Genomic DNA, 14,449 nt, shown 5'->3' on the forward strand with positions numbered 1-14,449 from the left:
TCTAATAATTTTCACCAAAAAAGAAGAATGCTGAATTTACGTAGCAAGAAAATGTAATCTTTATTAAGTACATATATTTAAAACAATTGGGGGTGGTGGCGTACCGGAGGAGTTACATAACAAACGGACCTCTAAGGTAGTTTACTTGCTAGATCCCCAAAATTTGTGTGGTAATAACAATAACAAATAGGTGGACTATAGGATTAATGTTACGACATATGCTAACTTAATGAATTATATGCACTAGCACTTTGGCATTGTAATATAACATTTTTTAGCATTATTTATTGTGTATTGCACTTTATCCATCTGTAAGACGACTTGTGTTGTGGGTCAGGGATTGCAGCAAATAGTATGAGTAAAATAAATTAAAAACCACCTCCGGGATAGCCACCGTTCTTCTTAATGTTAGGTTGTCTCTCTTTTTATGAATTGTTTTAAATATATGTACTTAATAAAGATTAAATTTTCTTCCTACGTAAGTTCAGCATTCTTCTTTTTTAGTGAAAATTGTTAGTAAAGCTGTAGTAGCAGCAGAGTGGCTGCATGCAAATAGCTGACCATAGCGTATACAATAGAACACAGGATATTGCATTTAGACAAAAGTGTGAATAATGGATTCTCTAATAACAAATAGAGATTAAGGCTAAGACTACAGGGTGACGTTGGTGGTGCAACATGAATATAGCAATGTCACATATCACAAATGTAACGATTGTCAATGTGGCTGCATTGCGACTTGTGACACAATGTAACTGTGACACAACACGATTGTCATCCAAAATTCAACTTTGATGGATTTGTGGTCTCACATTACATTGCTAGCATTCACCTCAAGGCAAACGCAGCCTGCTTGTATCTTTGTGACTCTGCGATCTGGCTAACTGCTTAATCGTAGCTGTAAAAAAGTTATGCTTCAGCAGGTCACAGAAATCTTGCACAAATATTTTGTTCTAACTACACATATCCTTTTGTTGCTCTAAAGACCCCCATACACATTAAGGCTATGTTCACACTACGTACGTTTGCACAACTATGGCTGTTGTTATGAAATATGGCCATGTTTTTTTAAGTAGTGTGAATCCGGTCTAAAGTGATTTTGTCGCCCCCCCCCCCCTCCTTTACTCTATGTGCAGTTCTCTGCACCATCCACAAGTTTAGATGCTGCACATTCAATATACAGTATAACACTTGTCTGTATTGTCTTTTTGCTCTAAAATTGCTTCATTTTATTGGTGGACAGTGTCACCTAGGTGGGTCTTCATGGAAGTTAGGCCATCTCTCCTATATGGTCCTGGGTGGGTAGAGTGTCTAACAGCCGTGTAGCCCAACTAGTTGACTCAGTCCACTGGTAAAATGAAGCAATTTTAGAGCAAAAAGAAGTCACAGACAAGTGTTAGGCTATGTTTATACAACATCCATTATTCAATACATTGTGTGCATTAGACGTCCGTCTTTCCATTGACTTCATTGCATTGCCATTGTCAGTTAAGTCGCGGCAATAACAGACTTTGAACATAGCCTTATACAGGTATATATTGAATGTGCAGCTTGTCCATGGTGCAGAGAACAGCATATAGAGTAGGGGGGGGGAGGTGACAGTATCACTTTGGTCTACCAAAGGGGGGTCTACCTACCATTTAATGTTTAAGGAGGTCTCCTTACTCTGACCCAACAGATTGTATTGGGAGAGAGAAGGATTGGGTATGTTGGTTTTCAACAATCCTTTTGTTCTGCCACCACCTCCCTTTTCTTATTCAAAACACACGAACATTCGGCCAAGACGAACATCCATGTGTACAGGAGAGATAGCTGTTGGCTAAATGAATGATCAGCCATTAAAGGTGTATGGACACCTTTCCAAATGAATAAACTGCAAATTGTGCATTGACCAATCTATTTATTGCCATACTGGCCTGTCCACACAAATTCATAAAGAAGGGGTCCTATGTAATGTGCAATATTTAGCAAGTGATGTCCAGATGTGGCGATCATATTGATTGATCTCACAGACAATGCGATGGTCAACATGGCCAATCAGGGACATAAAGATGATTTAAAACACAAAGCGATTTTTTAGTTAGTGCTGAATGATCTGCTGATCTCACTACACACACTGGCCCAGATTTAGCCGAGCTATGACTGGTCGCTACATTGTTGTGTCAGATTGATAAATCTGGGCCACTGTGATCTGTGACTTTTATTTTGTGTGGCAGCTACAGTGATGAAATGCTGATTTTGGAATCCTGCCCCCCACCCTGACCATCTGCGCCCCCCCCTCCCCTCCCCCGGAGGTGACAGCACATGGAGCTTCACATTTACATAACAAGAGAGAGGGGGGTCTGACGTCTGTGAAGATGGCGCTGTCCTGCTGAGACACCACATGGAGCAGAATCCACGTCCCCAATGCTAAACACAAGGACCATTTGTGTTGCTTCACAGATTCATCAGGAGATTAAAGGACTTATTGTAAAGGGGCCGGAACAGATCTGTTACTTTCTACTAGACTTGATACTTCAGTTATCCTCCTCAATATTAAAGCTCTGTTTGCTGTCTGTGAATGGAAACAGATCTTACAGGACTAATGCTTCTTAGAGCCCGGGGTTGTTACAGTTAGACTGTCTACACTGATCCACTATAACAGGACATTGGGGAGATTTGTTGTTCTGTGTAATAGTCCCATAGAGAATATTATTTATCGTAAAAATCCAGGCACAATATGTGTTTACACTCATAAGAAAAAAGCTCCTATCACCAGATATTGCAGGAATATTAGCAGTCTAGCACCACTAGCTGTTTCTTTTCAATATCTTTGTTATGTTCACCTATGTACATGTGCCAAGGTGGACAGGTATGCTATGCTTAGGGTGGTATGACATTGTTTATCGTTAATTGTGGAAAAATCGTCCAATCTCAAATGACCACTTTGCCGAATGATCTTAAAGGGGTTGTCCAGTGCTAAAAAAAAAAAAAAAAAAAAAAAAGGCCACTTTTTCTCCTCTCTTGTCTTCAGATTAGGTGGGGCTTGAAACTCAGTTCCATTGAAGTAAATGGAGCTTAATTGCAAACCACATCTGAACTGGAGACAAGAGTGGGGCAAAAGTGGCCATGTTTTTGTAGCGCTGGATAACCCCTTTAAATCAATGACCCTCGTCCTTGCGCTCATCCTTTCCTGGCTATAGACCAGGGAATGACCGAACGATGTGTTATTACACCGAACGCTGTTTGAACGATTTGTGAACGATCATTGATGAAAATAGGTCTAGATTCTGTCAAATGATCAACAATTTCTCATTAGTCGTTTAATCGTTGCCTATCACACAAAACAATTATTGTTTAAATCCAAACATTCTAGCGATTTTTTGAACGATAATCATCCCGTGTAATACGGCCCTTGGCTTCTCTCTCCCCTCCACAGTGTATGTGGCGGGACCCCTAGTCTGATGAGCTGGCTGCAGCGTCTTTTCTGCCTTTTGGGAGGAGGTGTTAAGAAAGCACAATTGCAGTCTTCTCTGGCAAAGGATGCTGCAGCTTTAGAGGTGGACACAGTAAAGCTAATAAAAAGAAACATCAGGTGGTGATAATATACTAATATTTTTCCTGGATTTTCTGGTGATTTTAAAGTTTTATATAAGGGTATATAAATGTAAAGAATTCCGGGGCTGGATTTAATTATGAAGCCCTTAAAGAAGCAGTTCACTTTTTATTTTTTTCGCCCCCCCGGGTAGCCGCTGTCAAGTATACTTACAAAAGATGATCGGTGTCCCGTTCCCGTCGGTCAGTTCCGTCCCACGGTGCCGTTCACATCGGGCGCGCGCTCACTTCCGCCGGCGCTGTGACTCCTCTTCTCTCCCTTGTCATTTGAACGCCGGAAGTCACGCGCTTCCATAGAGAATGCATGGAAGCGAGTGACTTCCGGCGTATAATCACTGGGCAGAGAAGAGGACTCGCAGCAGCCGGCGGAAGTGAGCGCGCGCCCGATGTGAACGGCACCGCGGGACGGAACTGACCGACGGGAACAGGACACTGATCATCTTCTGTAAGTATATATGACAGCGGCTACCCGGGGGGGCCAAAAAAATAAAAAGTGAACTGCTTCTTTAAGGGGAAACTATCAGCAGGTTAGAAGAATCTAACCTGCTGATAGCTCTCTGTAGCATAGGGTGTTGAGGATGACAGTAGGTTTCTTACCTTCATCCTCGGCACAGTTTCTGTGCTATTAGGAGTTTTATGCTAATGAGACATTTTGCTGGACCCAGTGCAGCGATCCGCCCCGGATGGCCCATTCCATGAATATTAGCTGTGCAGACCAGCCGGGGGAGGATCAGTGCAATGGGGGCAGTGGTAGTCCGTCCCCTGTATACTAAAATATCTAATTAGTATATGGATTAAACTCCTAATAGCACGTAAAGGGTGGCAAGGATGGAGGGAAGAAACTTACCTTCATCCTCAGCGCCACAGGTGCTATGGGGACACATTAGCAGGTTAGATGCTTTTAAGGATTGCGCATTTTGAATTTTAACTGCCCGATCCTTTTGCTGTTAAAAGGATAAGCAGCTGGTGTGTCTGGCAGCAACCTAGCCCCCTACCTTCATTCCAAATACAAGAATGCTCAGCCTAGCAGACTGGAAGAGATATCTGTCAGCCAACAGCTATCCTACTGATCTTGGTTGGGAAGCAATTGTACTGATGGCACGGACAATGTCTCATTATAGAATATAAAAGGTTTAATATAAAATAATTATAAAAATACAATAATAATAACTCTGTACATGTGAAGATTGGTATGGCCATCTTTGGCCTAGAACAGTCCATCGCTGCATATGATTGGCTGCCGACTCCGGCAGTGTAAAAGTCCCGTTGACGCCTCTGCAATGTCCGAGAGAGATTGGTGGTAAAAAGGGGAGAGTGGCCGGCAGCCAAGCTGCGGGCAGGATAAACGTTTTATGGCCTCTTGTTCCGGGCGGCCACGTGGTCTTGATATGTTTCCAAGGCGTTTCTTTACATTACCGGACAAGCTGACCAGAAAGCCGTGCGGCTTCTGTAACCAGCGAGTCCGCCTCTCATCCTCATCACCACTCTCTGGTAAATCCATCCATTGTTTGACCAAATCAGCAAAGCTGTTATCCCCCAGAACTAGTGGTTGCCGGCTGCGGCTCTGTGACAGCAAACACCCTGTCCAGTCCTGGGAGCCACTTCCAATGCCAATGCCCCCCCATTGTTCCAGGCAGACATCCGACGTGGATTTAGGTCGGATTCTTCCTTGTCTAGAGCGCAGCAGCCCCCCTGATGTAAGGCGTGAACATGGCGGCTGGATTTGTCTGCGGAGAACTGGAGGAGCTGCCACTTCATCTTCCATGTCATCCTCTTCTTCCTCCCCACGCAAAGAACTTCCGGACACCTCTGAGTAGCCGGAGTCCCATTCTAGGCCACGCTGGCCACAACTCACTGGAGAGACATCACTGGGCAGATCCATGCAGCATGCAGAGTCCGCCTCTGACAAGTCTGAAGTGCGATGTGAAGAACGGATGTCACGCTTTAAAGGTCGGCGGGCAGGAGGTGCAGAAGACTCCTCAGCAGTAGCAGGGGAGGAACGTTTCAGATCCTGCAACACACGGAGCATACAATCCATCTGTTCAGATGATGAGGTTTTAGAAACCATGTGCTGTTCAGGAAAGATAAGAAAATGTGGTGAGAACACTATACAATTATAAAGTGGAATTGAACATTCACACACTGGACTTGCCCTATCAATGGTGCCATACCACTTAACCGCCACCACCATTGGCTTCTCTACCACCACTACCACCCTCAGCCCCTACTGATGACAATCATTGACTATTATACCCAATAATTAGTTTTTTCTGCCCCCCGAATATATCATGCTTGCTGCCTTTACTCTGACAATGTATTATTAACAGCGACTCCTACGCCCTCCACATAGACGCTCAGCGCAGATTTATTCAGGCGGGAGACGAGCTGAAACACGACGTGACAGAGCTGGTTTCGGCAGTGGTAGAGTGGGCTACAACACTCCCCAAATCCCTGGCACACGCCCGACAGCAGCGGGGAGGGGGCATAACAAGCAGAATCCATAACCTCAGGCATGAGGCACAGTTGATGCAGCCCCCCTCCCCGCAGGGAGCAAGCAAAGACACGAGCCTCACAAAGTATTCAGCCTCAAGGCATGTGGACTGAGGCTTTAGGGCCAACACCTACAGCAGCCGTGCTGTTAACCCCATCTCGGCCAGAAAGACATGGAGCCCTGTCCTTTTTCCTTCTGTTTGTTTTGGCTGCAGTTTAACATTTCTCTCCCATCTGCTGAACATCTGTGTGTGTGCAGCCTGTGCTGTGGGCAGACGTGCTATGTGCAGCTACACCAACTCTGCTACATCTGAGCATATATTCTCACTGCCTATGGTCGCAAGAGTAATCAATGTAGATGTAGTAAAGCTGAATTTGTCATTTTCCCTTTGTGTTAGCTGCAGTCCTATATAACATCATAGTTAACAGACTATACTAACTCTGACTACAGATAATACATAGGTGTTATGTGCAGCTGTAACATCACACATAATAACTCTCACAATGTCAGCTCTGCTGCACACTGGAAGCACATCCATCTGTAGTTGCCCACTTCCTGCCTTGCTTCCATTATTTGTGTGTGTGTGTATGTGTGGGGGAAGGGGGGTCCAATTCTTATCTAGCAGCCCTTGTGAACCAGTTATTATAATGTTACAATCAGAATGAGGTGATGCTGAGTCACTGATTGTTGGGCTCCTTCCCCAGGGGCCACGATTTCCCTGTGACACATCCTGCCCCCTGTACATGATGCCAGGCCCAGTATCTCTGTGCTGCACCCTATGATTAAGTGATGCGACATCCTCAGACCCTGTGCCAGCCCTGCAAGCTTTGACAGGAGGGCGGATATGCGTAGGCTCTGTATGCCCATGTCACATAGACGGCAAGCTCTTGGGGCAAAAAACTGTGTCTCTGCCATTGATTTTGACTGCTAAATAATTGCATTCCCAGGCTTCCCCAGGCCATACTCCACACACAGAACAGAACCTGCATAATTTATTATTGTGTGCTTGGAGGGTGTTTACACAGTGCAATGCAATGATCTGTACACGGCAGGTGAAGGCTGGAGAATGGTGACCAAGGATTGGAAAGTCAGTGTTAGGCTAAAAAGGCCCGGAGTGTGGGGACCAAGGATGGAGAGGACTGGTCAGTGGAAAAGTGGTGACCAAGGGATGGAGAGCAACAAGGCTAAAAAGTGCTGGAGAATGGAAAACAAGGCTGAATGAGGACTGGAGACCACTTACTAAGGCTACAAATGACTGGAGACCACTTACTAAGGCTACAAATGACTGGAGACCACTTACTAAGGTTATGGAGGACTGGAGACCACTTACTAAGGTTATGGAGGACTGGAAACCACTTACTAAGGTTATGGAGGACTGGAGACCACTTACTAAGGTTATGGAGGACTGGATACCACTTACTAAGGTTATGGAGGACTGGAGATCACTTACTAAGGTTATGGAGGACTGGAGATCACTTACTAAGGCTATGAAGGACTGGAGAGTGGCAAGGCTAAAGAGCACAGGAGAACAAGCTGAACAAGGACTGGAGACCACTTAGTAAGGCTATGGAGGACTGTAGAGTGGGACTGAGGCTGAATAAGCTTTAAAGACCAGTGATGAAAGCTAAATGAAGATTAAAGAGTAAGGACTGGAGAACAGGGACCATGGCTTAACAAGGACTAGGGAGAGGGACTAAGCCGGGACAAGGACTGGATAACAGGGACAAAGACTAAGGAGAAGGGGAACAGGACAGAAGGAGGGACAGAAAAGGCTGAGCTGTATTAGGAGTCATCTATAAGAAGGATTTGGACTCCCAGGAATAGACTCAGTTTCCTTCTGACACATTCCTCCATCCTGTCCTGACTTGCTGCCTTCCCTATCCCATTGCAGCCAGGCATTAACCCTCACAGGGCAAGTAGTGCTGCTGTGGTAGCCATGGTGCAGACATATAGGGGACAACTGATTGGGGGGGGGGGGGGGGGCTTGTAAATGTCTACCCACCAGCCAGAGATACAACCCATGTACAGGTCGGGGAAGCAATAGAGGATCTTTCCCAGGAGACTCAGTCACTTCCCTTTTCTCCATCCCTGAATCATCCATGGAGCATCCCCCCATGTGACAATAACCAGCAGCCAGAGCCCCCCAGCACTGATAGAGAAGGAGCAATGTATGCCATGGCCCCTCTGTCTACAGCCTTCACATGTGCCCCATGTATGCAGCTTTCCTGTCCCTCCTTCCTATCTGCAGCCTCCTCATTCAGCCTCCCTTAGTCTATAGCCTCTGTGCACCCCTTACTTTCTTCAGCCTCCACATTCAGCCTTCCTTAGTCTGCAGCCTTCACATTCAGCCTCCCTTAGTCTATAGCCTCCGTGCACCCCTTTCTATCTGCAGCCTCCACATTCAGTCTCCCTTAGTCTGCAGCCTCCACATTCAGTCTCCCTTAGTCTGCAGCCTCCACATTCAGTCTCCCTTAGTCTGCAGCCTCCACATTCAGTCTCCCTTAGTCTGCAGCCTCCACATTCAGTCTCCCTTAGTCTGCAGCCTCCACATTCAGTCTCCCTTAGTCTGCAGCCTCCACATTCAGTCTCCCTTAGTCTGCAGCCTCCACATTCAGTCTCCCTTAGTCTGCAGCCTCCACATTCAGTCTCCCTTAGTCTGCAGCCTCCACATTCAGCCTCCCTTAGTCTATAGCCTCCGTGCACCCCTTCTTTTCTGCAGCCTCTACATTCAGCCTCCCTTAGTCTATAGCCTCCGTGCACCCCTTCCTTTCTGCAGCCTCCACATTCAGCCTCCCTTAGTCTATAGCCTCCGTGCACCCCTTCCTATCTGCAGCCTCCACATTCAGAGGGTGACAGGCGAGTCCCTCCATTCTGCTGGGTCCTTGCACTCCTGGCAGTTTAGGTGACTGTACACACAGGGGAAGCAGCATGCGGAGTCGCATCCTGTATGGTATGACATTGTAGTGATGTGCAGCGGCACTCACCAGCTGATCGGTGCGGGCTCTCTGCATGCCCCGGATCTCCAGGCTCGGAGGTTGCGGTACCGGATCGCGCTGTAGCTTCCAGTCTCTGATCTCTCAGCTACAACTTTTGAGTTCTGTTCTTTTACAAATGTGTCTTAAGGCTCCGTCTGCCCCCGCCCACGTCTGAGCAGCAGCCAATTCCAGGGCAGGGATAACGCCCCCTGGATTTGGGGGTTCTACTCAGTAATTTGGAGAAATCTGACCGGAGGGAGAAGAAGGAGCAGGAAGAAGAGGGGGGAAGTCCTTCAATTACACCTCATTAAGGGGGGAGCTGTTAACTCTTTATGTGACGGAACCATCAGGGAGATGCACAATAGAGGAGGCGAGGCAGGGTAACCCGTGTGTGGCTGCAGGGGGTACGTCACGGGGGCTGTGGGGGGAGATTGATGTGTGGAGCCCCCTGAGCCTTGGCTGGGGGAGGAGGACACGTACAGCGACCTCCCATGGGCATTCAGTAACTGGATCAGCCCTTTCAGGGGGTAATTACAGTAAGTGTAGCCCCAGGCTGGGACGTGTAATGAAGAATTAACATGTAAATCAGACTGGGGAGGGGGCTACCCCCAATCACTGGCACAAAACACGTGTCTTCTGATGCTCCAAATTACTGGTGAACCATCAGCCTCACAACCTCCAAGATCTCAGCTTGCTGTCAGTGAATGGGAACATTCTGGGGGACAATGAGAGATTGTTTGTATATTCACATCACATTTTAGAGGTAGGTCACCAGTGTACATTATTAGTGACATCAGTATTCATAAAAAGGACGTTCTAGAGCTGGAGAGGGTACAAAGACGGGCAACTAAACTAATAAGGGGAATGGAGCATCTTAGTTATGAGGAGAGATTAAAAGAATTACATTTGTTTAGTCTGGAGAAGAGACGTTTAAGGGGAGATATGATTAACTTATTTAAATATATAAATGGCCCCTACAAGAAATATGGGGAAAAGATGTTCCAGGTAAAACCCCCTCAAAGGACAAGGGGGCACTGCCTCCGCCTGGAAAAAAAAAGGTTCAATCTCCGGAGGCGACAAGTCTTCTTTACCATGAGAACTGTGAATCTGTGGAACAGTCTACCACAGGATCTGGTCACAGCAACAACAGTAGAGGGCTTCAAAATAGGGCTAGACAAGTTCTTAGGTTCTATACATATGCATTTATATTATTTTGCTCTATCACCCCTCCCCCTTCCCTGTATCCATCCCCTCCTTGGTTGAACTTGATGGACATGTGTCTTTTTTCAACCGTATTAACTATGTAACTATGTAACTATGTATACAGGGGGAAGGATCACTATACTATCAGAGTAGGTACACATCTATCTGACATAAAATTCTGTGCTATACTTTGCCTCATGTGACCCATGTATATGTGCTGGATGGAGTCTAAAAGCCTGTAGAGTTTGTGGGGCTCAAAAGTGGGGCCGATCACAGATCTTCACATAGACATGAACCCAGGGGCGTAGCTAGGGGTTCAGCCTAGGGGGGGCGAGTGAGGCTGAGTGGGACCCCAACCAACGTTACCCATAGGGAACCCCAGCAGGTGACAAGGATTTTTTTGAATAATAAAGGGAAAATTCTTCTACATTTCTTATAGTGAATAAGGATACAGAGCCGTGTAAGAGGTTTCTACATCTGGAATATAGAACCACAAAAAAAGTAAAAGGGCTTAAGATTAGAAAAATATAGCTGCCTTCTTCCACAGACAGCACCACTCTTGTCCTCAGTTTGATTCTCCTGGTGGCTGCAACCTGTGGGTGACAACCATCAGCCCTGAAGTTCCAGCAATACATCTGTCTACAGCGGCAGGTATCGGAGGATTGTACTACTGTACTACAACTCCCAGCATACCCTGAGGGCTGCAGACTGTCAACCTGGAGCCCCCCTTCCTCGACCAAGTGCATGCTACTGGTATATATATGGTATTACCAATAATACCAGTATACAAGGGGGAAATATCGCCACAACCACTACCATCACCACCATATTGTTACTGACTAAATCCTCTATACTAAATCCAATAAAACACAGTACCAGATTACAAGTAACAAATAACACCACTACTTACTGACTAATACCAGCACATACCGACTAATACCAGCACATACCGACTAATACCAGCACATACCGACTAATACCACCACATACCGACTAATACCAGCACATACTGACTAACACCACTGCTGCAACTGAATAATCCACTGTACACAGAGCAATATCACCTCTTCAAGTCATTTAGCAGTAGCCCCAGCTCTACACAGGCTCTACACACCATATACATTTCAGTGCAGATATATTTAGTGACTCACAGGTGACGTCTTCTCTGATCAGAGTTCTTCCCTTTTCATCTTCTTCTCCATCTGCCCTGGGCCGTTATGAGAACTTCTCCGAGCCACGAATCCACAGAATCTGCCAGACAGACATATTAGGCTCCTCACACTGACACCATCCTCATCTCTATACACACTGCACATCTGTATTGGCCCCTTTACACCCTTGTTTAGTGGGTAGGCTGACTCTTATAGATGGCTCCCCCCTGTATTGCCCCCTTATAGATGCCCCCCCTGTATTACCCCCTTATAGATGGCTACCCCTGTATCCCCCCCCTTATAGATGGCTCCCCTCCCCTGTATCCCCCCCTTATAGATGGCTTCCCTCCCCTGTATCCCCCCTTATAGATGGCTCCTCCTGTATTCCCCCCTTATAGATGGCTCCTCCTGTATTCCCCCCTTATAGATGGCTCCCCCCCCTGTATCCCCCCTTATAGATGGCTTCCCTCCCCTGTATTCCCCCCTTATAGATGGCTTCCCTCCCCTGTATTCCCCCTTATAGATGGCTCCCCCCCTGTATTCCCCCCTTATAAATGGCTTCCCTCCCCTGTATTCCCCCTTATAGATGGCTCCCCCCCTGTATCCCCCCCCTTATAGATGGCTCCTCCCCTGTATCCCCCCCTTATAGATGGCTCCCCTCCCCTGTATCCCTCCCTTATAGATGGCTCCCCCCCTGTATCCCCCCTTATAGATGGCTCCCCTCCCCTGTATCCCTCCCTTATAGATGGCTCCCCCCCTGTATCCCCCCTTATAGATGGCTTCCCTCCCCTGTATTCCCCCCTTGTAGATGGCTCCCCCCCTGTATCCCCCCTTATAGTTTGCCCCCTGCACAGCAGATTAAAAAAAACAAACACACAACTCACCTAACAAGCGCTCCCCCGTCGCTGCTGTCCTCTCTTCTGCCCCCAGCTGATGCGTCCCTCCCTGGGGGATTCCCGGGCAGCGCACACATCCGGAAGCTGAGTGTGCGCCCAGGCCGGGACTTCCGGTACAGGAAGTCCCAGCGACGCGCACTAAGGTTCCTGATACGTGCGCTCCCTGGGAATCCCCCAGGGAGCGACGCATCAGACAGGGGCAAGATTGCCTCTTGCGGCCGCAAGCAAGACCGTGCTTGCGGTTGCAAGAGAGGCATAAAGGAGGGGGTGGGCTCGGCGGTTCGGGGGGCGTGTGCGGATGCGGAGCGCAGCCTCTTGTGGCTGGAGGCATAACGCTGCCTCCGGCCACAAGAATGATTGACACAGCCAGGAGCCAATGGCTCCTGATGCTGTGTCAATCACATCCTGGCCCAGTCGGAACTGTATGCGCTCATTAGGAGTGCGAGCGCATACAGTTCCGGCCACTACTGACGTGTTAATGCTGTCTGCAAAAGCAATAGCTTTTGCAGACAGCATTAACTGTCTAAGACCTCAGTGGGCCCCTGTCTGAGTGGGCCCGGGGGCGACCGCCCCCCTTGCCCCCCACTAAATTTCGCTACTGCATGAACCTATCCCTACAGAACAAATCCCAATGTCTCCCTTTGGTTGGATCCGCATGGATCAGGACTGATGTGAAATTTTCCTGCAGGTTTCCAGCCACAGCCGTGCATTCTGTTGTGGATCTGTGATGATGGTTCCGTACAGTAGAGGGCGCTAGAAAGTCACAGCACTATGCCTGTCACTACAGCTCCTGTACAGTAGAGGGCGCTAGAAAGTCACAGCACTATGCCTGTCACTACAGCTCCTGCACAGTAGAGGGCACTAGATAACTCACAGCACAATGCCTGTCACTACAGCTCCTGTACAGTAGAGGGCGCAAGAAAGTCACAGCACTATGCCTGTCACTACAGCTCCTTTACAGTAGAGGGCACTAGATAACCCACAGCACTATGCCTGTCACTACAGCTCCTTTACAGTAGAGGGCGCTAGATAACGCACAGAACTATACCTGTCACTACAGCTCCTGTACAGTAGAGGGCACTAGATAACCCACAGCACTATACCTATCACTACAGCTCCTGTACAGTAGAGGGCGCTAGAAAATCACAGCACTATGCCTGTCACTACAGCTCCTTTACAGTAGAGGGCGCTAGATAACGCACAGAACTATACCTGTCACTACAGCTCCTGTACAGTAGAGGGCGCTAGATAACTCACAGCACTATGCCTGTCACTACAGCTCCTGTACAGTAGAGGGCACTAGATAACTCACAGAACTATGCCTGTCACTACAGCTCCTGCACAGTAGAGGGCACTAGATAACTCACAGCACTACGCCTTTCACTACAGCTCCTGTACAGTAAAGGGCACTAGATAACTCACAGCACTATGCCTGTCACTACAGCTCCTGCACAGTAGAGGGCGCTAGATAACGCACAGAACTATACCTGTCACTACAGCTCCTGTACAGTAGAGGGCACTAGATAACTCACAGCACTATGCCTGTCACTACAGCTCCTGTACAGTAGAGGGCACTAGATAACCCACAGCACCAAGCCTGTCACTACAGCTCCTGTAAAGTAGAGGGCGCTAGAAAATCACAGCACTATGCCTGTCACTACAGCTCCTGTACAGTAGAGGGCACTAGATAACTCAGCACTATGCCTGTCACTACAGCTCCTGTACAGTAGAGGGCACTAGATAACCCACAGCACTATGCCTGTCACTACAGCTCCTGTACAGTAGAGGGCACTAGATAACTCACAGCACTATGCCTGTCACTACAGCTCCTGTACAGTAGAGGGCACTAGATAACTCACAGCACTATACCTGTCACTACAGCTCCTGTACAGTAGAGGGCACTAGATAACTCACAGCACTATACCTGTCACTACAGCTCCTGTACAGTAGAGGGCACTAGATAACTCACAGCACTATGCCTTTCACTACAGCTCCTGTACAGTAAAGGGCACTAGATAACTCACAGCACTATGCCTGTCACTACAGCTCCTGTACAGTAGAGGGCACTAGATAACCCACAGCACTATACCTATCACTACAGCTCCTGTACAGTAGAGGGCGCTAGAAAATCACAGCACT

At 47.6% G+C, this 14,449-nt stretch overlaps 1 protein-coding gene across 1 annotated transcript; it reads right to left on the reverse strand.

The window, feature by feature from the left end:
- Positions 1-4,769: 4,769 nt before the first annotated feature.
- On the reverse strand, positions 4,770-9,160 carry INKA1 (inka box actin regulator 1). The gene is made up of 2 exons (XM_069968658.1): positions 9,070-9,160; positions 4,770-5,665 (listed from the first exon to the last, which is right to left on the reverse strand). The coding sequence occupies exons 1-2, from the start codon at positions 9,094-9,096 to the stop codon at positions 4,802-4,804; spliced, it is 891 nt and encodes a 296-aa protein (XP_069824759.1). The 5' UTR covers positions 9,097-9,160; the 3' UTR covers positions 4,770-4,801.
- Positions 9,161-14,449: the final 5,289 nt, after the last annotated feature.

This window comes from Dendropsophus ebraccatus, chromosome 4, assembly GCF_027789765.1.
Source record: "Dendropsophus ebraccatus isolate aDenEbr1 chromosome 4, aDenEbr1.pat, whole genome shotgun sequence".
NCBI lineage: Eukaryota > Metazoa > Chordata > Amphibia > Anura > Hylidae > Dendropsophus > Dendropsophus ebraccatus.